The sequence below is a fragment of the Takifugu rubripes genome, chromosome 19 (assembly GCF_901000725.2).
Source record: "Takifugu rubripes chromosome 19, fTakRub1.2, whole genome shotgun sequence".
NCBI classification, from domain to species: Eukaryota; Metazoa; Chordata; class Actinopteri; order Tetraodontiformes; family Tetraodontidae; genus Takifugu; species Takifugu rubripes.
The window spans coordinates 3,478,760-3,506,534 of NC_042303.1; the positions used below are offsets into that span (position 1 = coordinate 3,478,760).

At 43.6% G+C, this 27,775-nt stretch overlaps 4 protein-coding genes across 11 annotated transcripts in view; 2 read left to right on the forward strand and 2 right to left on the reverse strand.

The window, feature by feature from the left end:
- Positions 1–6,805, reverse strand: part of slmapa (sarcolemma associated protein a) — a 32,204-nt gene extending 25,399 nt beyond the window's left edge. For 2 of the 8 annotated variants that reach the window (XM_029826333.1, XM_011613617.2), the window contains exon 1: positions 4,960–6,802. In XM_029826333.1, coding sequence (XP_029682193.1) covers positions 4,960–5,157 — 198 coding nt within the window. In that variant the 5' untranslated portion in view covers positions 5,158–6,802. Of the gene's footprint in view, positions 1–4,959 lie in introns of all 8 variants that reach the window. The other 6 variants (XM_011613618.2, XM_011613616.2, XM_011613619.2 and 3 more) reach the window with 4 other exon arrangements.
- A 480-nt stretch (positions 6,806–7,285) lies between these two features.
- dennd6a (DENN/MADD domain containing 6A) lies at positions 7,286–20,218 on the forward strand. Its single transcript, XM_003973051.3, has 19 exons — positions 7,286–8,570; positions 8,924–8,962; positions 9,128–9,170; positions 10,418–10,530; positions 11,673–11,753; positions 12,963–13,068; positions 13,483–13,562; positions 13,821–13,880; positions 14,018–14,073; positions 14,886–15,008; positions 15,098–15,193; positions 15,342–15,436; positions 15,640–15,705; positions 15,808–15,872; positions 16,028–16,117; positions 16,298–16,461; positions 16,692–16,794; positions 16,882–16,956; positions 17,035–20,218. Exons 1-19 carry the CDS (start codon positions 8,340–8,342, stop codon positions 17,164–17,166), a joined length of 1,818 nt encoding a protein of 605 aa, XP_003973100.1. The 5' UTR covers positions 7,286–8,339; the 3' UTR covers positions 17,167–20,218.
- A 743-nt stretch (positions 20,219–20,961) lies between these two features.
- LOC105417795 (C-reactive protein-like) lies at positions 20,962–23,184 on the reverse strand. The gene is made up of 5 exons (XM_011613621.2): positions 23,024–23,184; positions 22,801–22,953; positions 22,054–22,346; positions 21,829–21,956; positions 20,962–21,342 (listed from the first exon to the last, which is right to left on the reverse strand). Exons 1-5 carry the CDS (start codon positions 23,124–23,126, stop codon positions 21,228–21,230), a joined length of 792 nt encoding a protein of 263 aa, XP_011611923.2. The 5' UTR covers positions 23,127–23,184; the 3' UTR covers positions 20,962–21,227.
- A 646-nt stretch (positions 23,185–23,830) lies between these two features.
- On the forward strand, positions 23,831–26,639 carry LOC101070543 (ADP-ribosylation factor 4-like). The gene is made up of 6 exons (XM_003973052.3): positions 23,831–24,089; positions 24,623–24,703; positions 24,791–24,900; positions 24,981–25,052; positions 25,270–25,392; positions 25,638–26,639. Exons 1-6 carry the CDS (start codon positions 24,023–24,025, stop codon positions 25,725–25,727), a joined length of 543 nt encoding a protein of 180 aa, XP_003973101.1. The 5' UTR covers positions 23,831–24,022; the 3' UTR covers positions 25,728–26,639.
- The last annotated feature ends 1,136 nt before the right edge of the window (positions 26,640–27,775 follow it).

Below are 27,775 nucleotides of genomic sequence, written 5' to 3' on the forward strand. Positions count from 1 at the left end.
GTTAAACTGGTACCTGTCTAAACCACCAGGCTAAACGCGGATCGCACCCTTCAGCCATCTGTGCTATAACTGCAGCCTGGAGTTTCCCCGTCTTTCTTTTCACTTTTAAAATTCTCTGAACACTTCGGCAGCCGACGCTGACATGCTACAGACCCCGGCGTGGTGTTCATAAGACTTACAGCGGAGCGACAGACGGAGGAAGAGACAAATTTAGCTCCAACACTGTCCCACACATATCTGCCCAGTTGATGCAGCAGCACAGAACTCAGCTCCAAATAAGCAACGTTCTAGCTCCCAAAGATCTAGCACATTCTCATTTCCTCCCTTCTAGAAATATTTCACGATAGCTTTGATCAACTCAAGTGACAAATGATCAAGTCCCAATGAAGAATCCTGCCTGAGCGACAGCAGATAGCTGCAACAGATTCCAGTAAAGTAGGTCTACAATAATCTAATTTACCGTATTTTCACGACTATAAGGCGCACCTAAAAGCCTAGAATTTTCTAAAAAAAAAAAAAAAAAAATCGACGGTGCACCTTTTAACCCAGTGCGCCTTTTGTATGGATTACGGTAATATTGGTTAATCGTGGCTACCGTAGTCAGTAGGCGTGGCCAAAGTAACAGCAGTAAGAGCAATAAACAGGAATTCTAGTCCAGTCCCAAACCATTCCTGTGTCTAAAGACCCCAAAATGGCTCCTTGCAAGAGACACGCTTACGACGCAGAGTTCAAACTGAAGGCTATCAGTCACGCAGTTGAACACGGAAATAGAGCAGCAGCAAGAGAATTTAACGTGAACGAATCAATGGTGCGGAAGTGGAGGAAGCAACAAGACGACCTGCGCCAGGTAAAGAAGACTCAACGGAGCTTCCGAGGAAACAAAGCAAGATGGCCACAGTTGGAGGACAAACTTGAACAGTGGGTTGTTGAACAGAGAGCAGCAAGTAGAAGTGTCTCTACAGTCACTATTCGAATGAAGGCAACAGCGCTAGCAGACTGAACATAAATGAATTTAGAGGCGGTCCTTCTTGGTGCTTTCGGTTTATCAAAAGACGTCACCTCTCCATCAGCACACGAACTAGGAACTGCCTGAAGACTACCAAGAAAAGTTGGCCACTTTCCGTGCATACTGCAGAAACAACATCACTGGAAAAAAGATCCAGCCAGAACACATAATCAACATGGACGAGGTTCCACTCACCTTTGATATTCCTGTGAACCGCACTGTGGACAAAACGGGAGCACGTGGTGAATGTTCGCACCACAGGGAATAAGAAGGCATCCTTCACCGTAGTTCTCGCCTGCCAGGCTAATGGCCAGAAACTTCCACCCATGGTTATTTTCAAAAGGAAGACTGTGCCAAAAGAAAACTTTCCAGCCGGCGTAACCATCAAAGCTAACTAGAAGGGATGGATGGATGAAGAAAAGATGAGTGAGTGGCTGAGAGAAATTTACATCCTGAGACCGGGTGGCTTTTTTCACGCAGCACCGTCCCTATTGATCTGCCACTCCATGCGCGCCCATATCACCGATGGTGTAAAAACCAAGTGAAGCGCACTAATTCAGTTCTTGCCGTCATTCCGGGTGGATTGACAAAGGAACTCCAGCAGCTAGATATTGGCGTCAACAGGGCATTCAAAGCTAGACTGAGAACTGCGTGGGAGTGGTGGATGACGGAAGGCGAACACATGTTCACCAAGACGGGGAGACAACGCCGAGCAACATACGCCACTATCTGCCAGTGGATCGTAAATGCCTGGGCTGATATATCAGTCTCAACCATGGTCCGAGCTTTCAGGAAGGCAGGGATTGTGACTGAAATGCCAGACAACACCAGCGACACTGACCCTGATGACGACTTTGACGAGACGGAGCCGGCCATGTTGGATGCCATATTCGCACAACTGTTCAATTCGGACACTGAAGAAGAGAAATTCGAGGGATTCCTGGATGACCAATGAACTGATAAAGTGAGCTTTACGTGTTTCTTTTGTGTGTTGGCTGGTCATACTGTGAATATGGACATTACCATTTGAACAACGTTGTTATATTGCTATTGTTATATTGCTATTGCTTTGCACTACTTCGAGAGTTCGAGTTACCGTATATTGTGTTTGCGCTAACGTTTGATTTACCGCAACGGTACTACGTGATAAAAATGTTGCACTAAATCGAAGATTTATTAAACTCCACTATCCACTTGTGATAAAAATGTTGCACTGCCTGTTATAACTAACTATAACTCACTGTTATTGAACGAACTGTTACACTACGTCACTCGGGAAAAATAATAAAACAGCTGTTTATTCATTTTGGGAGTGAATGGAGTTGTGAGAACGCCGGTTTGTATTCTATTAATAAAGTTTGACTGACTTATCTGACTGTTTTATTGACATTCCCTTTAGCGCAGCTCGATCTAGTGAATGCGTCATGAAACCACAGGCACTACGAAGTTTCTATGCTATGCGCGTTATAACACGGTGCGCCCTGTGTATGAAAATAGTTCTAAAATAGGCCGTTAATTGAAGGTGCGCCCTATAATACAGTGCGCCTTATGGTTGTGAAAATACGGTAATCCAGTAGGCTCTGATTGAGCCTACAGCAACAGGCTATTCCAAACCTTTAAAGGCCCACAAAGGTACTTAAATAAATCTTGATTGTTGATTATTCTAACACGACCAGAGGCGCCAGCAGAGAGACTCAAGACCAGGACCACCGGCTACATCAAGACGCTCAACAAACAGCAAATCCAATCCCTCTAGTCTAGAACGATCCAACAACCTGGAGGAGTGAGATCATTCATGGACACATTTGAAAATGTTTCAATATGTCCTGACATTAAACCAACAGTAAAGAGTCCCTGTCAGGAAAGCAGGGAAAACTTGGAATTTTCTGTTAGATAACAGTGATAAGAGCACTCAGGTCTGTGTGTGTGTGTGTGTAGTGACCTGTTAAAGTAACTGTACATAAAACCACTATTCCTGTCAAATGGTAAAAAATGTATATGGCTCAATGCAAAAAGTGACACTGCCTTGCTTTCCAGAATTCCTGGCAGTGCACGTGCTCACACCCATCATCAATTGTGATATAGAAGGAGCCTGTGAGCACAGGTGAAGCACAGGTGAAGCACAGGTGAAGCACAGGTGAAGCACGGGTGAGGCCACCATTGTGTCCGCCATCGATCACATGGTCAAATACGATGAAAACAGGTTTTATCCTCAATGATCACAACAACAACAGTGCTCACTGCAGACAGATAATGACTTTAGCTCGTTTGTTGCTACCACCAATCATCTACCGACCGACCAACAGCCAACACTGGGTGGAGTGGTGCTCCCCAGTATCAAAGCCTACCCTGCACCCTCTTCCTATAACGCCATCTGTTGATCAACACAACAGCATAACAGGTATTTACAGTGTAGTGCAGGTATGTACTCTATGACAGTGTCAAAAAAAAAAACAAAAAAGAGCCTGGATGCTCTGATCCAGGTCGAAGCCTAACAAGATTGTGCACTTTCGCATCTATACCGACGACAACCATAAACACCTCGCGGCGCCAGTGGGAAAAGTAAGTGAACCGTTGGAATGTGGAGCTAATAAATGACCTGAAGCCTGACAGAGAAACGAGTGTTCCGCTGGTTAAGTAGACTCACTGGCGGAGGAATCCTCTGGTGCTTGTTAGCGTGTGTAATGCTGGTGACGGCACGTGTTTGGTTCCTGGCGAGGGGAATGGATGATGTCAGAAATAGCTTCTGCTGTGTCCACACACACAGGATTTTAAGGTCTCCGTGCACTAGGCGGTTAGGTAATCTCAGCCTGCTTAACCTGCTCTGCAGTGGCTGCGAAGGGTGCCACACCAAAGAGCTACGCGTTCCTCCACCTCCATCACATTTCAGAAATAAGAGGCTAACACTAAACACACAGTTCTCCATAAATACATGACATTTTTTATTGATGACACAGTTATATATATTTAAGTGTGCTATTTTCTGCAATATTAAAACATTTAGGAGCCTATTTTCCCCACACTTGGATTGTGAAGTTTCTATTTTCCAAAAATAAACTTTCATCTTATACTTTAGTTGTTCAGACAAACCGGGTGAACCAATGATTTGGAGCATGTGAAGTGTAACGTAAATTTGACTTTGATCTTGGTGACCGATCCCAAAAGCAGAGTTTAACAGCTTTTATTTCCAAGCTTCAATGTCATTTAAACCTCAAGGATAGTTTGCAGACTAACCTGGATCCTGGGTTTACCAGCCCCACAAGAACCGCCCACCCTGATAAGTGAGCGACCTCGGCTCGATGGAACATCCGCCGTGTCGACACACAATCACCGTCACGAAGCCGAGACCGATGAATGTGGCAGAGCCGACCTGTCGGAGCTCCAACTATGGTGCTAAAGTCACTACTTACTGGACGGGAGGGCGTTAAAGACAATATTTCATATTATGACAGCTATTTCATCCTGGATGCTTGGAATAAAAATGGGCCAAAAGAGGCCATGGAAGCAAAATATCCCTGAAAGCTTTCATGTTTGGAAAATTACAGTATATTCGGACCGAATCAGAAGGCCCTGATATATATTTTTTTTTTTTTAATTCTGGTTTGGAGTGAATGGAAACTAGACAGTTCCTACAAGCTTTAGATTGCTAAATCATAAATATTTTCAGATAACTATTGTGCAGCCTCCTGTTGAGACATGTTTTGTTCTTTTTGGCTGCTTCTCTACTCATAATTAAAAGTGTTAAGAATATTTTCTCTTCGCTATTGGGATTATGCTTTAGGTTCACCGATTACAGCCAGCATGCTTGAGGTGAGCGGGCTTTACCTGCAGAATCTGATCAGGCATGATTTCATGTTGTAAACAAGACCAGAACATTAGTAAGGAAATCACTTTTGTCACCAGTATGTGAACTATAATGGTTGAGAACCGGGCGCGCCGTTACCTCCTCTTACCTTGCCAGTTTTGTGGTCGAACCAGACAAGTGCATGATTCCTGGACAGCACCTTGCAGTCAAAGGTGGCATTGTTCTGGGCTGGACGACACCGAGCCACGGACCTGCCAATCTTGACCGGCTCATCCAGGTACACGTGTCGCTCCTGGAACGGGTGCGAGTTGGGTCGGCAGGCGAACACGGCCAGTGCAGAAGGCATTGAATTGGGCTTGAGTGTGCTACTCCAACCAGACACGAGGGAAGCGTTTTCTTGATCCAGAGTGACGGACGTCTGTTGCAATCCCCAAAGAATAATCTAAAGTATCAATGACCCGTGCAGACAGAGCTCTGGAGTCCTCGGAGCACTAACTATGAAACATGGTTCACTGCACACAGCCCGGACCACACAACTTTGGTAAAAATAATAATAATCTTCTGCTTAGAATGACTAACAGGTATATAAAACAAAAAACACACAAGACACTCCCTTCTGTGACCAAAGCTACATAGCGACACTTGCATCCGACAGCAGCTATGTCCAAACCCCGCTGGTGTGTGTCAAGACGCACATGACTGAGTATGGCTGTGACAGTCTGGCAAACAGCTTTCCACGTCCATCAAACTGTTCCTGTGCTGAGGCAGGCCAAGGAAGACGGTCAGCCAGCACGGACCCGAGCTTTAGCTCCCCGCAGATGTAGCCGATTGCATGCGATTTCAATACATGACACCAGAAGATGTAGATCATACACGGTTCTGAGGGACCTGGAGCGCTTTCGATTGAAATCTTGCCATGCAGCAAGCTAATCACAGGCACGCACACACAAACACCAACGGGGAAGCTGCCACGGTCCACACACCTTCCAGTACTATGCTGCACTTAATTTATGCTTCATTCAAAACCCGTCGCAACCTGGATGACACTATTGCCCTGATACAGAGAAGCAGCTACATAGCGTTACCACTCCTCCAGAGAACACCTATAAGACCGATACCCAGCAGGACAGACGAGCAAAAATACCCCTGAGATTAAGACAGTTTGGGTTCGTCATCTAAAATCGGTTCAGTGTAGCGGCTTCCAAACAAGGAGGAGGAATGACCGGGAGATTAACAGCTCTTATTGTGCAACTAAGATGCTAATTGGCTAGCTTGCTAATGACCAAGCAAAGCGCTAACTCTCGGTCAACGATTTCTGGCGTAGTACCAACAAGCTAAGCTAGGCTAAGCTAATGAGTGTAGACAAACTTATCATCCAGGTTCGAAAATGTTTTCTACCCACCATTCTCAACCAGTCCGTTTACCAGCCGGAGGCGAAATGCCATCCCTGTCCTCCAGATCAATTAAAGTGACAAAATATCCAGTCTTTTGACTAAAACCGAGCTATGCGAGGGGAGATTAGCACGGAGGTGGTGCGCTAACCGGCTAACTGACAGTGAGAGCAGCAACAGACGCGGAAAAAATCAGGAGTTTCTTGACTGCAGCTCCACACGCACGGCACCAGCCCACTTCTCCTCCAGAAACAAACTCGGTAAACCCACAAGTTCCGCTGTCGTTCTTTATCTCCGTCCAGATTAGGGTTCCGCCCCGGCTAGAACTTAGAGCCGCCGCCTCCCGACAGTTTTCTGGAAGGAATCTAGAAGAAGTTGTCCTCCTCCGCAAGAGCCGACCGCCATACTGGAACTGGGGCAGCAGGGTGCGTTCACTGGCCCCATCACTTCCACTCCGGAGTGCATCCAACCCCTCGGTTCGCGATTAAAAGCGAGGAACAAAATCAAACAGACCAGATTTTAGGAAATTAAATTCCAGTGACGAAGTCGTCGTTGCTAAACCAACGAATCTATCTTAAAAACCTCCATGAGAATTTGGAACAAACTGTTCATTGAACCTACAAATCCACTCAGCTGCCATGCAGTGTTATTTATTAACAGGAACATGTGTTAACTACAGATTTAAGGTTCGGGACTTGACATTTGTGTCATTTGTATCAAGGGTAAGCCAGACTCCACATCTACCATCTAATTTGTTCATTTTTTAACAAAAGACTTTCTTTTACAAATGGTCAGTGCACACATTGAGTTGGACTAAGCTGCAATTTAAAGTTGCCAAAGGGTGTTTTTCTTTCATTAACACCATTGAACAGAATTGCTTTAGTCACCAATGAAATGCCTTAGTAAATTGCCCCACAAGGACTCCATCCTCCCCCATTTTCTATTATTACAGTCTGATCCTTTGTACTTTATTTTACAAATGCTCATACTGCACATGCATGTGATCATGCCATCTGGAAGAGCACCAGGGCAGGACGAGATAGGCGCAGACTGGGGTCAGTCTCTGCAGACATACCCTGTCCCCCCCGCAGAGTGAGCAGCAGACCAGCTGTCACAGAGATACCACATTGACGGGTTTTTGTGGTTTAACAGCATCTGACTGTGTTTAGCCTCTTAGCCCAGTCTGACATTAAAGTGTTCAGTTCAGTATTCATATCGGGTCTCGGTACAAACCAAAGTCCAGTCAGAACTAGTGTACACAGCTCACGCAAGACAGGCAGTTGAGTTCATTCTATGCACTATCTATATACAGAATATGCAATAGAATTTAGCCACAATCTCTTTGTTTTTACAAACTTTGCATGTGTAATTCTGATTGCTTTGATGTCTTTATGTTCAACAGGAAATAAAGCGTGACTAACTAATTAATAGGAATTCAGCTCTGGTGTTAAACCACTTTTCCCATTTGCTTGCTTTGTGATGGTTGTATTAAAGGATTTAGATAAAGCTGATTTACAGCCCCAGTCCTCATACTTGTCAGAAACAATTTGGAATTTGGAAAGGTATAAGTTACATGAAGACCAGTGACAAGAAAGCAGATTACATAGACCTCGGCGTCATTGCATAAATACAACAGAAATCCATAAATTGCTGTCCTCTGGGCTCAGGAACTGACCTGCTTGTTTGACTGGCATTCAAGGCACATGGTGACAAAATGAAAATGCCAAAGTTACACCTTTGCCCAGCCCTTTAGCGCCACGCTTAAAGAGAATGTATGGAACAACCCACGATATTTTTAGACCATTTGATTGATGAAAGTATATTTTGACGAAACATGTTTTCAAAACGACCCCGGGACAGTAAAAAGCAATCAAAAATTAGAGTTGGGCTGTTTGCAAAAGTAGATGGACGGAACGTTTCACACGTACAACTCGAGTCTTTACGCCATGACGCCACCGCCTGACGTCAGCACGCAGGCCCGCACGTTCACGCCAGTCTTTTTTTGCTAGCCTCTGTTTTCTTTGCTAGCCTTCCTTGCCTTGTTTGGACCGGAGGGATCAGGAATCGAACTAGCACGCGTTTTTTAAAGAGCGATCCACATTCTAGCGCGCCTGTGTGTGTTAGTCGGGCCGTCGCCATGGCTCTGCAGGGCCCAGAGGAGCTCGGGGAGCAGCTCGAAGAGCCGGAGGACCTGGACGACCAGGACGCTAGTAGCATCTCCCCGGCTGAGGAGATAACTCTTCCATCTGGGCTCGGAGGCGACGATGAACCGGAGGAGGCTCTCCTATTGCCCTGGGATCGGTTCTCCGCATGGCTGCACTGTATTTGTGTGGTCGGGTTCGACCTGGAGCTGGGACAAGCGGTGGAGGTGAGAGGACCGACTCGGCTTTTGTAAAGTGCCCTCGCAGGTCGCAGAAAATGCCCAAGTCAGCAGGACTTGTGGAGGGATCCGACTATTTCCCGGACTGGAGCACACAGACGTCTCCATAAAAACTGTGTTTAATGTCCACCAACTTCAAATGTCAACCACACAAAAGCTGCGTTAGTTCATGGATATACGACATAAGGTCTTCTTGTAGTTCCTAGCTTTTATCTTGTGATTTTATTTGTGGTGAGTTTAGAGGTTTATCGACATCCTTTGATGAAATAGTGTTTTGCTTCACTTCACCTTTGTTGCATTTGAGGCCTTTCTTGTGTATTAACTCTGCAAACATCTTCCAGGTTATTTATCCACATCATTCCAAACTGTCGGAGAAAGAGGTGAGTTTGAATAATTGAGTCTGGACATATGTTCAAGATGTCTGACTGACTTTATGAGTCGTTTTCTACTTCTTCAAAGTCTCAGGGGATCATCTGTGTTTGCCTAGCTTATCTTTTTTTGGTGAATTCGGGTCTAATGCAACTAAATGTCATGCTTTCTTGCAGAAAACCAGCATCTGCTATCTTTCCTTTCCGGACTCTAACTCAGGTGAGTTCTCGCTTGACTTGGTTTGCTTTTTACGTTGTTGTCTGACTTCTGCAGACCAGAACAGCTAAACTGGTACACACATTACGCTGTGGGGACGTAGTCAGGTTGAAGGCTGCTCCACGAAGATTTTCCCTTTGTGAATGAAACATCTGCAACGTTAGGAAATGCAGCTTGGCGACAGTCTGCAAAATCGTCATTTATTGCCCATCTGAGGGCAGCAGGAGCGATGCAGAGAGGCCCAACCAGGAGCTGAGTGTCTGCACTTCGTTCATTGTATCACTTAAATGCAGCTAAAGTTGAGGGAGCAGATTTCAGTTTGTTCTTGTGTTTATGACAGCTGCTCTTAATAGTTACCTCCCATTTATTTGTTTTACTGAACCGGCACGGTGTGCAACATATGGGACAATCCTCCAAACAGCTCTTTAGAGCCAATAAAACTTAGTTTTGTCCAACTCGCAGCTTAGAATAATGAATGCTCGTAGAAAAGTGCAACATCATTGTTCAGTGGTGCAGCGATGATGCAATTTGCAGTATCGAAACTTCCCCTGTAAGTAATAACATTTTGTTGCTATTTTATTGTGATTTAACCCACATGTTGCTCCTCCTGAACCACCAGATGCATTTAAATGTCATTCCAAATGTAAACCCATGACAGAAGAACAAAGTATTGCATGATGGGTATCAGATATGTGCTGCACACGCCGATATTGAGAAAACCACAAACACTGTATTGCATCACATGTTCTGCCATAGTAGGAAGGTACTTCCTCTCCTGGACAACTTCAACGTCACAAGCTTATCACGCCCTCAAGATAAATGAGCATTGTTTAGTGTCCCATGCATCCCCGATAGTCACATGACTGGCGGTGTGTAGGTGTCCTTCAGCAGCAACCTTAACCTTACATCAATGTTGACACTTGCAGCGCGTGAGCAAATATTTGGTTAATCTAGGTTTTGCAATCTCAAAAAATTCCTCCATCATCATTGACACACGTGGCAGTACCAGTTGTGTATTTTAGTTGAGGTTGTAATTACATTATTAAAGGGATGTAAGTCAGAAGTTGGTTTTTGTTATTATATCTTAGATATTTGCTTTGTCCAGAAGAATCTTCTCTACATGAATATTCTGGGCAAACTAAAAAAAAGTTAACATTTTTAAGGATCCATGAAGTCAGCAAAATATGTGTGATGTTTGGACGTATTAGCATTTCCATAATAATCAGGCGGCTGTTCTCCTTTGCGTCCAGGTTGCCTTGGTGACACCCAGTTCTGCTTCCGCTTCCGTCAGGGTTCAAACAGAAAACAATCTCTCAGCTGTTTCCTGGAGAACACTGATCGGGATGCCCCACCATGTCTGAAGGTTGACATTAACACACACATTCACACATCCTTGTACCGTTATCTTTGTGAGGACTCTCATAGATGTGATTCATTCCCCAGCTCCTAACCCTGATCACAACCGTAACCCATGATGACAGGATTTTTTTTAACATTAGCTTAGCAAAAACACACCTCGTGTTCAGAAGGTACCTGTCCGTGTTTATGCCGGAAAAGTGACACAGAAGTTGTCTTTTCAAAATGCCGCCCAGAATTGATTAAAAATCAGAAGGATCCACTATACATCAGCCAAATGAATTGAGAGTAAAATACACAGCTACCGTAATCTAGTGGTAAAACGCAAACCAAATTTAGTTGACTGGAACATAAGTCGATGCTGCAGCGCCTCCGATCTTTGAGCTCCCTGAACGCTCAGCGAACCAACTCTTATCTCTCCAGACTTGGGTTGACACCTTATGCCCCCACCATCGGCTAACAGCCAGTCCTTATACTCTACATCAGGAATGTGCTCAGAGATAAATTTATGATCAGGTGCGTATCTCTTATTTTGGAACGGGCTCTTCTTTTCCAAAGCCTCAAGGGTACGAGACGCCAGAGGCCCCAGATTATGTATCTCTCAAAGAATGGTCAAAACTGTCCTACTCAGCAGTTTTGCTTCAGAAGATAGAACAGAATGGGCCTGGGCATAACCACAAAGGTGCCACTTATTCTAGCAGACAACTCATCTCTACATAATGCACACGCATCATTAAAACTGGAGCACAGAAAACAATTAAATAAGTACATTTAATGTCTAAATGGGAAAAATCACAACAGTACCGTACATGTTTTGTATAAATCGGCTATAATGGTTAAGTTGGTTATATAAGATGATTATAAGGAGTCATAAGTAAACCTTTATTAATACACACAGGGTCTAAACTATCGACCCAGATTTAGAAACAAGTTTAACTTTAGTATTACATTTTTTAACCTTTAACCCAACTTTAAGCTTAAACCCAAGTCTGAACTTTCAACCAGCCCTTTGAGGCTGTGAGGACCAGCCAACTTTTCAAGTAGAAGGTGGATTTTGGTACTCCATATGAAGCAAGTACAACTGTCCATAAACACGTAGACGTGCTTTTCATCTGGTTGAACCTTGTGTGTTTTTTCTGTGTGTTGCAGAGGGAACTGGGCCATTACTATGGGTATGTGTATTTCCGTCAGGTGCGAGATAAGTCCTTGAAGAGAGGCTACTTTCAGAAGGTCAGTGAAAAACTCTTTGTCAGCTTAATCCTGGACCTGGTTCAGGTGTCCACTGTGTGGTCTCAGCCCTGTAGATGTGTCAGCCACATAACAATGACATCATATCGGGTGTAGGTGGGTGGTCTGATCAGCTCAGGGTTCTTCACAATATAAGTAACACGTGTTTGCAACTGTACTAGCATTGAATCACTGTTGAGGCGGAAGAGGACATCCCTCTTAAACAAACCTCTTATTTGTGCAACAGCAGCACAGCAGAAGAAACCTGTTTTTATCTTTTATCTTCTGCTGCAGTGGCTCATAACACAATCGCAGTACTGCATCTTTAAAGGGACATTTAGGCCTTATTAGTTTGCTTTTGGGGCACACATCATAAACAGTTATTTAAATTGGGCTCATACACACACACATACATATACATTTATACATACGTACATACGTACGTACATACATACGGGCTGGTGCAAAAATGTGCATTTGTCTGTTCTCAGCACTTCTCCCATTGATTTGGAGTGTGGAAATACAGAAAAAATCATCGTATAATGACCAAACTGGGCCACAGCATTCAGTGATGTGGTTTGTTGCTTTTTTCTGTTCCACACCATAGTTGATTTGTGTCAGATGGTTTGTAATACTTTGACCACATAGTTGGTAAAAGGAAACGAGTTGCCAAACATTTCTTACGAGACTGATGCTTTGAAATACAGCTGTGTAGGTGGCGACGCCAACATCCATCCTCGCCACTTAATGACTGCTATTGTAGAATAAAGGTGTAAAACGGGTCCTGCCAAACTGAACGTTCACCCAAACTGACTTCGATTAAATCCTTCTTAAACATCTCCACATTAAAGGGCCTTGAAATCAGCGACAGCTCCAGACAGGGATGCATTCTTGCTCCCTGTCCACGAAATGCTGTTTCTGTCATCCCGCCGATGTTTGTCTCTGTTACATGCACAGAGATAAAGATGAGCTGTTGCTTTGGTTCTCAACACCAAAAAATATTTGTTCAGCAGAGATGATTCAAAAGTGAAAGGGCTCCACCACATCTGCTGCATCAGACACATCTGTGGAGAAAGGGATGGAGATGGCTTCTTGATCCAGGGATGGGCGAGATGGCTTGGCCTTGTGGTCTACATGAAAGCCAGCTGACCTTCTTCCCTAGAGGAGGCCTAGCTTACAAATATGAATAGAAATTTTCTTTGTTCCCCACAGTCTCTGGTCCTGGTCAGTAAGCTGCCCTATGTGACCTTTTTCCACTCCCTGTTGAAGATCATGGCTCCAGAATACTTTGAGAAACAGGAGCCTTGTCTGGAGGCTGGTAAGTTGGGATTTCCCTGCGTAGCCGAGTGACTGTTCCCATTGGCTTGTGATAGAAATAAGAATCCTGGCTGTTAACAGAAGCTCCGAGCCTGTGACTTTTTTTGTAGATGTTATTGGATGTCACGTCTTGAGTCTGGCACAAGCCACCGCCTCGCATGTACACGTGCGCGCCTCACAACCACCTGATGAGCTGTGTATTTTGAAACAACCAAAAAGATCATTTGACCTGAACAGAGTTCAGAAGTGTCTCCAGATTTAGAAACACAAATGCCGCCACACCCCCGTAGATTAGAACCACTGTATAATGGGAAGTCTGCACGCTCGACTGACGGCCAGACCGGCCTGAAGGGGCCAGCTGAGCTTCACTTGTAAACAGTAACCGCTGATTGTTGAATGTTGCTTCTTCCAACAGCTTGTAATGACATTGATCGCTGGCCAACACCCCATCCTGGAAGAATCCTCACTCTGCCCATTATGGGCATGGTGATCAAGGTACCGCACTGCCTGTTTGTTTTAATCAGGAACGCACACACTCGCATTTAGATTTGAATCATAAAAAGACAGATAACTGGTTTCCTGTTCTCTTCCAAAAGCTACACACCCCATCACAAGCACACAAATTTGGTTGGCTATTACTTTGGGAGTGTATTCAGAAGATAAAGCTGTGTCAGACATGGTGGTCTGTCGCTCACATCCTTTCGTCTGTTGTGATGGGTGTAAAATAGTGTTTTGACATTTCTGCTGCTGCAGATTCGCATCCCGACCTGTTACGACAAACCCGGAACATCTCAGCTGGTCCAGTCTGCCCAGGTAACCTCGAATATACCCGAGAGGAACTGAACTGCCTCACCATTAAAACCCTTCTCTAGCTCATCATTTACCATTTTAAATTGATTTTTGTGAATGAAACTATGGCAGTAATAATGTTTTTTTGTTTTATTTTCTAGAGCGTCAGCCAGGTGTCCATCGTGCTCCCGACCATCCATGAGGTTGACCTCTTCAGGTGAGCCCCCTGCAGGCTCTTACACTCTCTTCGCAAACAGGAAAAGAACAGTTCCATTACACACATTCCAAGTCCCTCATGTGGTCAACGTCAGTTTGGGCAGAAACATGCATGTGAGTGGCCAGCTGGAGGTTAATATCAGTGCTCGGAACACATAGTGGTCCTGCCACTGACAACTTCTGCTAGTGTACCAGCTTTGTTTCCAATAAAACTACATTGCTATTTACGGAAAGACACAGTGGTATATATAGACATGCCATCCTGGAGGAGCTGCACTACCTGACTAACTTCCGTGGGCTGCAGATAGACGGCCTCATGCTGTCGCCAGTGTCGACCGCCTTAAAAACCAGTTCCAAAGTGGAGGCTGCACTCTGTCTCCACCTGGTGTCCAGTGATGGTATTGCAGGAATCCGAACTAAAACATCAACATCTGACACCAAGTAAATGAATGTTGTTGGGGGTTTTTATCCTGTTTTTCAAGAAACAATCTTTCATCTCTTGAGCACAATCAACAGAAGAAAGGAAACTGAAGAGAACACCTGAGATCCAGAGTCTATTCACTATTTCAATACACTGTCAGTTTGTGCAATAATATCCGTATGCTGCATTCAGACCAGAAATTCAGACAAAAGCTGCTCACAAGGATGTTTGTGTTTATCCTGGTTGCCAAAGGAAGATTAGAAAAGTTATAATTGAAACATGCACCAAGGTAATGTTTGAGAAATGAACTAAATTAAGTGAACAAGGGTATTTCAATGTGTTTGGGAACTAGTGGACATGGTCACTATGCCCTAACTTTATTCTCTGTTTAGGTGTTTTCACCCTGTTTTCTTCCACATCCAAATGCTGTGGGAGCTGGTCTTGCTGGGAGAGGCTCTTGTTGTCATGGCGCCCTCGCCAGCCGAGTCATCAGATACGGTGTTGGCATTGGTCAGGTGAGCTGTCATGCGATAGCGGCGCTCATTTGCTTTTTAGAATAAAATGTGATCGTTTCTGTGTGGTGACCTCTGACCTCTCCCTGCAGCTGCATTTCTCCTCTGCGTTACTGCAGTGATTTCCGGCCCTACTTCACTATCCATGACAGCGAGTTCAAGGAGTACACCACCAGGACTCAGGCTCCGTCAGTAATCCTGTTTTGTACCTGCTGCTGTATTTACAGTGTAACCATTACTTCCTGTTTACTGTGCCTTGTTGAGTTTTTTTTTTTTTTTTAACCTAAAACCTCCTTTGATGGGGAGGGAAAGCTCATTTACTGGTTCTTTTAACAGACCGTCGGTCATCTTGGGAGTCACCAATCCCTTCTTTGCTAAAACCCTGCAGCACTGGCCTCACATTATCCGCATCGGAGACATGAAGCAAGCAGGTCGGTATAATATTGAGCGGGAAGCTTAAAATAGTGAAGATAAAGCATCTTTTTCTGTTGCTGGCTCATCAGAGCAGGAACTGTCCGTACACTCGGCTCAGTAAAGTGCTTGTGTCGTCACCATTTACACTTTTTTAGTAGTGAAAGCTGGACATACTCCTCTGTGACAGCCAAATTGTGTCTCCTGTTTTTCTGCCTCCCAGGGGAAATGGCTAAACAGATGAAAGTCAAGAAACTGAAAAATTTGAAAACACTAGATTCCAAACCTGGTAAGTTCTTCTCTCTTTTAACTCTTGTTTCCTTGGCAACAAATTTTCACGGGTAGTTTTTCAGCACGGGCTCAGCTGCTGTCCCTCATGTTTGCTGCACAGGCGTGTACACGGCCTGCAAGCCATATCTGAATAAAGATGAAGAAATCATCAAACAGCTCCAGAAGGTGAGTTCCTCCTCGCTCATCCATTTCCGGCTGAATTTATCGGTCAGAAAACACTTCATCAAAAGAATCTATGCACGATCGTCTTGACCGGGGTGTGTGCAATGAGACGCGCGTGACTTCTGTGGTACGTTTGTGGTTGTTTTTATTGTCTCCAGGGGGTTCAGCAGAAAAGACCGTCGGCTGCTCAAAACGCAATCCTTCGCCGCTACTTCCTGGAACTGACCCAGAGCTTCATCATTCCTCTGGTGATGCTTAATAGTACTTTATTGAATGGATTTTAATCTAATTGTAGTGGAGAATATAGATAGTTCCAAAGTTGTTGTTTCAGTTGTATTTCGATTGTGATTTATTTATTTGTGTGTTTACAGATGAGGTTTAAAGTCAGAGCTAATATGCAGGTGTGTGTATGTGTTTGTGTGTGTTAGGAGCGGTACGTGGCCAGTCTGATGCCTCTGCAGAAGTCCATCTGTCCCTGGAAGAGTCCCCCCCAACTTCACCCTTTTATCCAGCAGGACTTCATGAAGACGCTGGAGAAAGCTGGACCTCAGCTTACATCCAGACTGAAGGGAGACTGGATCGGCCTCTACAGGTGGGAGTCCAAACCTCTCACTCTGTTCACACTAAGGATCAGGGGTCAGCCACGAAAGCTATTAAGATACCCGAAGATGACAGGAAGGAAAAGGTTAACCAGCACGTTACTGGTTCAGCCTCACGAAGGAACTTTGTCCTCTTTCTTCAGCTTATTCTGTCAGAACTCTCGTGGATGAAGCTTTTAAGCAACAACTTGAAAGTGTTGAAAGTGCTTTTCTCTCTCCAAAGGAATTTCCTCAAGTCTCCCAACTTTGATGGTTGGTTCCGCACCAGGAGGAGGGAGATGATCCACAAACTGGAGGCTCTTCATCTCGAGGCCTTGTGTGAGGAGGTGAGGAGGTGCCGGGTTCTCCTGTCTGGTTGTGACCATGCTGTACTAGTGGCAGTCTGGAGGTCTCACTGGTCTGTGTGTTTGCAGGACCTGCAGCAAAGAGTCCAGAAGCATTCTGAGGTGGAGACGGTGGATCTGGTCCTCAAGCTCAAGGATAAACTGGTCAGTATGAACTCTGAGATGAAACTCCACGCCTGCACAAATTTGAAGGGTAAACACGAGTGTGTGTTACTGCTGCAGAGTCAAGCAGAGAAGGAGCACCTCCCAGTGCGTCCGGGGACTTTAGCCAAGCTGCAGGAGCACATCGAGGCTGTCATCCTGTCCCTCCCAGAGGACCTACAAGGCATCCTCCACAAGCCCTCAACACCGTGACCTCCCCCAACCCCCCCCCAGGGTGTGTCTCTGACCCCATCCCAGCTGGTTTGAGAAGCGCCCACAGATGCCTAAGCTTTATGTTCCCCAGCAAACTGGATTTATGTTCTAGAGACGATGGCGGGTCAGTGGGTCTAATGTTCCATCGAGTAGCAACAATCTGAGTCTAACATTTGCCTTTCAGCACTAAAAGGTTCATCGGAGCTCGTTTGAGGATTTTCACCACCTGCTTGCAGAGAGCTCAAGGATGACCCTGGCTGACCTCTGACCCCTGACCTTTTTACTTTTGTTCATCTCTGTCTAGTGTTTTTCATCGCTTTTGCTATTTGAAATGAAGTGCATCTCCATGTTCCCTGGACTAGTGTGACCTTCACACGCTCACTAACGCACTGATGCAAAGAGACTGACTGAGCAGAGCCAAGCAATGATTTCTACATTTTCCTAAAGAAGCACACACACACACACACACACACACACTCACCATTGAGCACCAGCATTCCTGCAATAACTGTCAGTCCTGTCCAACATCTATTATGGGTGTCCCGCAGTGCTGTAGGCCAGCAGCCAATCACAGCTTTGCATCCTGCTCACATGATGTGTTTAAGTCCACAACACCTCAAGCTTGACTGAGTTCCTCTCAAGGTGCTCTTTGGTTTACTGAAATTACTCTCAAATTTTCCAGTAACTTCCATTTCGGTTTATTTTTTACTCTATAAATGTACCTGGTTTAATCATTTCTTACTTTTATTGACATGGTTTTTATTTTTACTATTTTTAATTTCCATTTCCCCCCCCCCCCCTTTTTTTTTTTTTTTAGTAAATTCTGACTGTTACTGCGAATCTGTAACTTTAAACACATCTGAAAATGGTTGATTTATATTTCGGAGAGTTCTGACTGGCCGGATGCTCACATTTGGTGCTACAGTCGTCTAATTGATTGAAATAATTTCCTCGGTGTTTTGATTTTGAAGGACTTTTTCTGGTGGGTAGCAGATTGGACCATTGAACGTCCATAAGAATCAAGCTTGCGTGAGATGCGAGTTATTTGGGATGGGTCTGTGTGATTTTTTTGCTTTTCTGACATGGAAAAGAGCACAAATTTTAAGTTGTTGGAATGTTGAAACACCAAACTTGGACCGATTATCCTGAGAGGGATAAACGGATCTCTCTTGACTGTGTTTTACGTTAGAGTGAATATCTAAGAGCGGGTTAGGGCACTTTGATAATTGTGGTCTGACTGAGAAGTCTCAGCTCTGACATGAATGTCGTCTCGTTCCACATCAGCACAGACCTGAGAAGAGCAGAAACCCTTAATGTCCCAACAGCCAGATGGATAACCTGGCATGACCTGTGTCTTCATGTTTAGTTCCCGGGGTTAAGTCACGTTGGCGTGTACGGCAGGGAGGCCTCAGCACTGCCGACAATGTGGTCGGAAATGGGCTGAAAATGAGGCCTTAAAGGAATCAAAGCAGAACCAAAGACTTCATGTGACTCTTAGCTGTTCCCACCATGCAGCCAACCCCAGAAATGGCTGCTGGGGGTCACTTAGTGTCTCATTTTACTTGAATCTGTGCTGTCAGCTGATGTGGAAATGTGACTTTGATCGGGAAAGTGTTAGTAGAGGGGAAAACTCTAAATTGTCTGTGTGGTCCTCAAAAGTATAGTAATCAACTGGGTTTAGGAAAATTTGCATTGCAGAGCAATAAGGTTTTTATTGACCTTTTGTTTCAATTCATGTAAACTAACAGGATATTAGAACACACTTTGATGTTTTGAAAAGCTTAATGGCTTAAAAATGTTTAAACTGTTGTCAGATTGTTTTATTTTTCAACATCGATGATATTTGCCTTCTGCTAGTTAACAAGTCTGTTAAAAAAAAAAAAGGTGACATTTGGTTGTTGGACAACCATTTAACTTTTTATATTTGTAAGGTATATATTTTAACAAGTTAGATTTTTTTTTTTTAATGAGCTGCTGTTCTCATATTCCACTCTGTGGGAAATGAGAATATACTGTATAAACTTGTATATAATCTTGTAAAGTCAATTTTCAAGCCCGGATATAATGATGTACAATATTTTTTACCATTCCAACAGATGTTTGCAACAGATATATGTAATACCACTGTACCATAAAACGCAGCTGCAGTACTGTTGAGATGCCACTGTTGTCAAATTAACATGTTTTTTTTTTTTTTTAAATAATGGATATTTTGGTCTTCATCAGTTCAGAAGTGGCAGCAGTCATTATGTACCACTACCGGTACTTATGATGCTGTTGTTATTATGGTGTCTTCCGTATCCATTTTCTGTTTGTTGATGTCATAAAATTAGCATTAATATAAAGACAAATGCTAAAAAGGTTTTACAGAAACCGAAAAGCAGAAGCACAGAAATGTCCCCACATACAGAAAGTAGAAATGTTTGAGGAAAAAAATAAATAAATTTTGGACCTTAAATCAGATTTAAATTATGAGAATGTGTTGGTTTGCTGTTGTTTGATAGCAGCTAGTTTTCATTTCTGGTTTACTTCTTCAAATGAGCTGCAGGGGTTTCATTTGGCAACAGCTGTTTTAACAACATTCTAGGTTAGACAGTGGTTTTCACTATTAATTCAAATAACAAAGATTGGAAGGTTTCTGGTTTTAAGTCATGTGACCACTTCATTAAAATAATGATTACAATAAAACTAATGAGTCGTTCTGAAGGAAGAGATGGTGTTTGTTTCGTGTTTCTGTTAGCCAGTGTAAATTGGAGGATTTTCAAGCATCCGGTGTCCTTAACGTGACTTTCGTTCTGCCCTCGCAGTATGTTTTTCAGTTTCAGGTGCATTACACCATGAAGCAGGAAGGCTGAGGAAGAAATTTTTGTTTGCAGGTTGATGTTTCCTCCCTTTAATTCTTCTGTTTTATTTGTTTTATTCCTCCAATTCAGTCTGCAAAACTGAAGAAAAATAAATGGAAACTAAACATTACCAATAATGTCTGCTGACAATATTTGTAGTGTCTAACATGTCAGCATATTCATACTGTGTGTAATAATTAAAAGATCTGCAATAACAACAATACTCTATTTTAAACACAATTACAGCAGGTAACTGTAAAAAAAAAAAGAAGAGTGTATTCAACTATGGTTAATGTCATTCTGAACTGAGGGAATGGGCACCTAAAATCACTTTATGTGCTTCTCCTGCTTTGTAGCCATCAGGCATTTTCCTGTGTTTGGCAACAGCTGGGAGGAAGCCGCAGCTGCTATTCTACAAGAGTAGTGGAGGTTGAGTCTTTGCAAAGCTATGAAATTAGCATCAACTGCTCTTTACTTGACCCTGACAGGCATTTTGACTGGTTGTGCCACAGCTGAGGAAAGGAGCCTACAACCTCCCCATTCCTGTTCCAGAGTGTCTTTCACAATCATTAAAGTTAAAAATTTCATAACCCCCCTCCACTCTGTCGTGTATTGCGGTGTTTCCACAAAAATGAAGAACAACATACTGTAGAAAATGATGACTGAACCCATTAGGTCAACTATTGTACTAACTGTTTTGCTGGTGTCATTCAATCAAATAATGTACCTGAATAAAAATGTCTCGCTTTCAGATTCTACTTGAATATTATTGACTGGCACTTGCAGAATACATTAAATAGTTCTGAGGTTCAAAGCAGCATTTGAAAAATGTGAAGATTCTTCTGGCTTTTCTGTCAATTACCAGCTACTTAGATGATTGTACCCAACAGCTAAAAAAAAAAAGATAAACAAGTGATTGAAAAGTCAATAATTCATTTCCAGCACTAAAAAGTTGTGATCAACATTTTTAATTACCCAGGTTGTTGTTGATTGAGCTTCAGGAAAATACAGAAAACACACAATAGATATAATCACATTGTGCACAAAATCATCCGGAAATCAATGATTATGGAATTAATTAATTCAATCTTTTGACTTTGTATCATAGGGCGAATAACAAAAGATATCGTTTTTAATCCTGCCACATTAAATCCACTGATTTCTTATCATTTTAGGCCGCCCCATTCTGGAAATCTTCCTCTTTCCCCCCAGAAGAAACTATTTCCCCATGTCTGGCTTTTTGACTTGATTCTCATAGGTGTCCTCCAGTAATACATTTCCTCTGACAGAGTAGCTGATATGGGACCATTTGAGGACAGATCCAACCAATGGGCTACAAAAGGAAGAACAAACGGCATCGTCACACTACTGACTGTAAAAGTGTAAATAATTCATATATACTTCAGCAAAGATGCTAATTCTTGGGGATACTAGCAGCACACAAGCACAGGGGGTTGTGTCCTATGTCCTCTTCTCTAAGCCTCTACACTTCTGGAGCACAAAGAACCCAGGGCCCACAGGCCCACCTCTGCTCTGGCAGGCTTCCTCCTGTTCCCCAGCTGCTGGACTGTTCTGGGATTCCTGTGGCCCCCACCACCTCTGCTGGTATAGTAGCCTGCCTTCTCTGAACTCCTCCGCACATATATGCATGTGAGGTGTTGGGGTGCACATACTCATGCTAACACTAGTTACACTAGTAAAAAAAACACGAGCCCAGAATCAGCTGGAGAGGATGAGGAGAGGTAACTTTTGATATTATTTATCTACCCTTCAGTTACTTCAGTTTGAACAGAACTTGCACTTAGTTATACGTACATACCCGAGCATGTAAGGATTCATGTAGCGCAAAATTTCCTTATTGGAGAGAGGATAATCCCACACCTGGACATCCGTCACCTGGCCGTCAAAACCCGAGAATTCAATGACAGGTTGACCTGACCAGACAAACTGGATACAGAGCGAGAAGGGGGAAAAAATGAACAAGTTCAATGTGAGGGGAAGGAAGCTCTTGGAAACAGTGTCGCAAAAAACTCTGACACCTCACCGAAAATGGTAGGATCTTCCGGATGCTTGCTTGCCTCCCACTAAACATCTGGACCACGTTCTTGCCAGAGTCGATTTTGAGGCAGATTTTGGTCCACAGTGTTTGTTCAGTGTTTGGCCAGAGGAACAAATCAGTATTCAGGTACAGACTGTAACCGTTAAGCAACAGTATATACTGGTTGTTGCCCACGAATCTCAGCCTGAGAGTGCGGGATGGACCGAATGTGAAAAGGTAGGTCGGGCCGTACCTGGGCTGTCTGTAATCTATGGTGTAGCGCAGGCACACAGACAACCCTGCAGGGGTCAAAGTTCAAAAGGAGTCAATAATATGCATTTGTCCTCAGGGTAAACAAATGTCCTCACAATTGTCTGTGTAGATTCTCAATCATCCAGGTCATTGTATCCAAGGTCGTTTTCTATGTCAACTGGACTGGGTTTCTTCTCTTGAAGACGTTTCACCTTCTATCCAGAAGGCTTCTTCAGTTCAAATGGTCCACAGGGGCTATATATTTTCAAGCTCTCTCCCCAGCGATTTCAGAACTGAAGAATCCTTCTGGATAGAAGGCGAAACGTCTTCGAGAGACGTCCTCACAGTTCAATTGTGATATACTGTAGTTCCCACTAAGTGCTTGTTGTTAGTTTTATTGGCTACTATTAGCAGATGCAGAGAGTGATGGTCCAATCATTATCTGGCTCATGTGTAGTTTATGCTGTTAGCCCTCATCTTTGGCTATGATAAGAGACTTACCTTTAATGGTGTGTCCCGGGGTGGAATATTGGATGGTGGTATAGGATGGACTGGGGGTGGACAGCCAGGGGTAACCGGGGGAGGCAAAGGATATTCCACCATTGGACTGAGACAAAGTGACCATCTTTCCATCTAAATTGTGCCATTGTGGTCCTGACAATATAAGAGAGATAACAAGTGTGTGCGTGCATGTGTGTGTGTGTTTGTGTGTTTGTGCATGCACCTGCTCCTGTGGTGATCCTCTCCACTGACGGTGTTGACGGGGCCACATCTCCTGATGCTGATATTGTTGCTACCAGCACTGAGAAGCAGAGCAGGTTTCTCATGTCCGTCTGTCTTCAGTCCAGGAAGATGAGTGTTTGTGCTTCTGAACTCTCCTGCTTCACTAATTTTAGGTTTCATTTCCTTTTGCAGGCACTCCCCCTGATATGAGCTGTTCCTCCCACTCCACATATTCTACTTAGACTTTAGACTTTATACTTACTTTTCAGGTAGGTAAAATAAAGTTAAACTTGCTCCTTTGTCCAATCCGGCAAAGACACAAATGTAAAAGTGAGATAATTTGCACAATTTGAACCGTTTCTATATCAATAAGGTTTGAACTTCTATCCAACCCTTATATATAGTTTTAAATGGTTTTGGTATAGGTTTAAGAGCAGGGAGTAAAAATTAATACATTTCTATAACCTAAAGTCCACCCAGTCTGTTGTTATTTTATTTCCTGTATTGATGTTACGGAATTCTCCAGTGGCAGGTTTCACTTTGTCTTTACTGTTCCCTTTTTTGTCTCACATGTGCATCTGTTTTGAACAGTTTCTCATGTGCTAAGCATTTGTTTCCTTTGCTGTTGATTACCTATATATTGTTTAACTTTCTATAATTGACTGATTTGCATTCAGCAAGAGTGAGTAGGTAGGTAGGTAGGTAGGAAGGTAGACTTTGCATTTATAAAATATCACCTTTGTTTTCCGGAACTACCCTTATTAGGAAGGGCGTTAAAGATTTCCGGTATTTTCAGCCGTTTCCGGCATTTTCATCTGTTTCCGGCATTTCAGTTGTTTCCGGTGCAGCGGTTTTTTGCCCGCACCACCGTTGCCACCGTGGATACTGCTGACAGGAGCGGCTGTGATACTATGGATGACACACGGACACACACGCTGCTGTCTTATAAAGGTGAAGACGGACACAAACTGTCCAAACACCGACGGAGCCGACCAGAAACATGGGTGTCGTCTTCTCATACGTCTTCTCCAGATTCACCTCCAACACCCCCGTCAGGATTTTAATGGGTAAGAATGAACTCGGAGTATTTTTTTCGTATGACCGAACTTTATTTCGAATTTGGAACGTGATTTTAGCCAGATTCGCCTTTGAAATTATTTGTAAATCGTAACATATGACCTCCGCTGAATGCAGCACCACTTTAGTTCTCCGTCAGTTTCATTCAAACACCTGTTAATGTCAATATATTAGTTATGAGGAGCGACCAGTTACTGCTACTATGTCCAACCAATTAGTCAGCTTAATTAACGTCCTTTATTGACTGGCCGAGTCGGTGGTCTCCAGTATTATTGAAGTAACACCAGTCAACCACCAGGGGGCGGCAAAGACGTTGTGGCCTGAACAAATCAAATCAATCTTTATTTATATAGCGTCTTATACAATCAAAATTGTTTCAAGGCGCTTTCCAGAATCCCAGGGCCTGACCCCAGACAAGCAACAGTGACAAGGAAAAACTCCCCCACGCTCATGTTATCTAACATAAACCAGTACAGTTCCAGTTCCATCTTCCCGAGTCTGACTCTGTCATGTTTTGCCACAGTGGGACTTGATGGAGCAGGAAAAACCACTCTGCTCTATAAACTAAAGCTGTCGGAGGTCGTAACTACTATTCCAACTATTGGTCAGTGATGTCTTGTGTGTTATATTTTTGTTCTAATATTGTAATTTTTGATAGAATGAGGAGACCCTAACAACTGGACTTTTTCAGGTTTTAATGTAGAGACGGTGGAGTATAAGAACATCAGCTTCACTGTTTGGGATGTTGGGGGTCAGACTATCATCAGGCCTCTGTGGAGACATTATTACGTTAATGTCCAGGTGATCTAACAGCCGCTGAACTTCTATGACTCTATGGCTCAAAGACAAGTTGGACTGAGGGTGTGTGTTTTCATCATCAGGGTCTGATATTTGTGATCGACAGCAATGACCCACAACGGCTTAAAGAAGCTGCCAATGAGCTGCACACAATGGTAAACAGCCTTTTTATTGATCACCACACTGGCAGTGTTTTAATCTAGTGGTCAGCTCCAGATAATTCCTATCAACCTTCTAGTCTTGATTAGTGCATTCTGGATTCAGAAGGAGACCCGGGTAGTAGCTGACTTAGTGCAGGTGGGGGAGCTCTTCTCATCTCCAGTTCTGCACATTAACTTCTGAAATACTCCTGTTTGTGTCCCTGTGTTCCAGTTTGAGGAGGAGCAGCTGAGGGATGTGCCCTCCCTGGTCTTTGCTAATAAACAAGATTTGCCAAGAGCTGTGCCGCCCAGTGACATCACAGACGCCCTGATGTTGTCGGGGGCCTCTCGACCGGTAGGTGTTGTGTATATGTGTGCAAAATTTGACTGAGCATCGAAAAGATGCTGTACCATTTTAGGCAAGAGGTGGATGAGGTTTGTCCTTAGAGCTTAGAGCAGCTTCTGTGTCTGTCCTGGCTGATCCGGGATCCTAACTGTGGTCGGATTTGGTACCACAGTACAGGAATATGCATATTGGATTGTGTAAAGTATGAAAAGACTCTTTTGAGATTATAAAACATTACTTTTGTGTTTCTGCAGTGGTCTGTCCAGGCGTCCTGTGCTGTCAGTGGTTCAGGGCTGGTGGAGGGTCTGGACTGGCTCTCTGACCAGATCCTGAAGCGGAACTGAAGCCAAGAGAGCTTCAAGAAAGCCTGCGTGTGTCTGACAGGGTGACCGCGTTCTGCCCTGATCATAAATCTGACTGTCTGTGATGCATTCAGGCTCTCTCACATCAGGATGAAGCAGAGCAGCAGCACAGCCAGACGTTTGAGAACGAAAACGATCAATTTTAATCTTGAGAATAAGTCGGCTGGATTTGTTTCTTTTCTTGAAGAAATGAAAACTGCACTGATTTTCTTCACTTTTTAATCGTGCGGCAATATGAATTTACCTGATTCTCTATCAGTTCAAGTTGCCATCAGTTATTTTATCTTATAAAGACATTTATGGGTTTTACTGATCAACTATGTTTAGTCACTTTTATTGGGTGGGGGGCCAATTTATTGACTGTAGTCACATAAACAATGAGTGCAGCAGAACCAGCTACAGAGACAACGAGGTCGATGGTGTTTTGGTTTATTTACAAGGCTGTCTTTCATGTTTGTTGCTACATCTACGGAGGTTTTGCCAGCACACAAGCTGCACAAATGTCAACTCATAAATGTCACTTGCATTCCAAAATGTGCATCTTTTTAGACAAAAGTGCAGTTCAAGAAGTCTACAGCCATGGAGACCATGATCGGTGTTCCTGTGACCTGGACCCCCACAGGCAGGAGTCATTAATGAAGTGAAAAGACAGACTGGAGAATCAGATGGATCACGCTGACATATTACTGAGCATTACTGTTAGAAAATAGTCTTTTGGCGATTTATAGAGTCCATGGGCCTGACCCCCAACATGCAACAATGGCAGGGGGAAAAAAACCTTTTCAGGAAGAAACCTTCTGCAGGACCAGGCTCATATGGGGGACCTTCCTGCTGATGACCAGCTGGGCAGAGGAGCCACAGGGCAACTGTGCATGTCTGCATCAACCCTTGATTGTAAGAGGTTATATATGATGTAGATCAGGCATGGGCAAACTAAGGCCCGGGGGCCACATGCGGCCCGTTAAACGTTTTAATCCGGCCCGCCAAACTTGAAAAATTAAATGAATAAACCTTGTTAATGTTAAATTTTCACTGCAATTCTGGTGTTTTCCCACTAGAAAAAAAGACAGTCAGGAGGAGAGTGATGGTGATATCCTGAAGGATAACAGAACTTTCAGTGCTTTAAAATAGAAATGGTTATTAATTTTTTTTAAAAGGCACATTTTATTCATTTGATTTTAAGTGTTTTAAGACTCATTCCAAAGTCAGATATTTTGTTGCAATGCTTCTCTTCATTTTCATTTGAAATTAAAGCACATGTTTTCTCCATATCCCAAGATGTGCATTTTTTCTCCAATGAGGTGAGGTTACCAAAGCACTCCATCCATCCATCTGCTCCTGGTCCGGCCCCTTTGTCAAATGTTAGAACCCATTGTGGCCCACGAATCAAAATGTTTGCCCACCCCTGATGTAGATGCACTAAACTACTATCTGGGAAACATAGACACCATAGAAAGGAAACACACCAGCTATTTATTTAAACTGGGGGATTTCTCTCCATCTATCTGTATTTCCCAAACTCTAATCTGAACCCCAACCCCAACAAAGGCACAAGATAAGCTAAGAAAACATGCAGTGTTACCTGTGCAGAATAGAGCCACCACTGGCCACTGCATCAGCATTTTGCTTCTTAGTTTTTATTTGCTTTTCTTCGTGCCATTTCCATTTAGTAGCAGAAAAGTGAAAAGTAGCAGCTCTGTTTTTTCTTATTTAGATATCCCTTTTTTAGCATGTTGAGTAGCAGGTTAGTTGTGTTCAGCCAGATGTTGGGTTTTGGGCAGAGGAAGGTTAGTACAGTGGTGGTATGGAGATCCTATTGGAGGTATGGTTTTCCTTGTTTTGTGGTTTGGGTTTGTAGCTTTTATGTGTAGTTATTTTGGTCGATTTCTGTTTTGTGTTGTAAGTCTTAAAAGTTGCAGCAGCCTCTGCCACAGCAAGTTGACATAGTTTTCCCTCTCCACCGAGCTGTACCCCTGAAGGGTTAGTGCAGGCATGGGCAAACTAAGGCCCGGGGGCCACACGCGGCCCAT

Excerpts from the sequence above, each read along its gene's own strand:
- LOC101070543 (XM_003973052.3), top strand. The coding sequence starts at position 24,023 with ATGGGTGTCGTCTTCTCATACGTCTTCTCCAGATTCACCTCCAACACC. Across the intron at positions 24,901-24,980 it reads ATTATTACGTTAATGTCCAG|GGTCTGATATTTGTGATCGA; the intron begins GTGATCTAACAG and ends TTTCATCATCAG. Across the intron at positions 25,393-25,637 it reads TGTCGGGGGCCTCTCGACCG|TGGTCTGTCCAGGCGTCCTG; the intron begins GTAGGTGTTGTG and ends GTGTTTCTGCAG.
- dennd6a (XM_003973051.3), top strand. The coding sequence starts at position 8,340 with ATGGCTCTGCAGGGCCCAGAGGAGCTCGGGGAGCAGCTCGAAGAGCCG. Across the intron at positions 11,754-12,962 it reads AGAGAGGCTACTTTCAGAAG|TCTCTGGTCCTGGTCAGTAA; the intron begins GTCAGTGAAAAA and ends TGTTCCCCACAG. Across the intron at positions 15,194-15,341 it reads ACCACCAGGACTCAGGCTCC|ACCGTCGGTCATCTTGGGAG; the intron begins GTCAGTAATCCT and ends TTCTTTTAACAG.
- LOC105417795 (XM_011613621.2), bottom strand. The coding sequence starts at position 23,126 with ATGAGAAACCTGCTCTGCTTCTCAGTGCTGGTAGCAACAATATCAGCA. Across the intron at positions 22,954-23,023 it reads GAGGATCACCACAGGAGCAG|GACCACAATGGCACAATTTA; the intron begins GTGCATGCACAA and ends TTATATTGTCAG. Across the intron at positions 21,957-22,053 it reads GGAAGATCCTACCATTTTCG|TTTGTCTGGTCAGGTCAACC; the intron begins GTGAGGTGTCAG and ends CTCTGTATCCAG.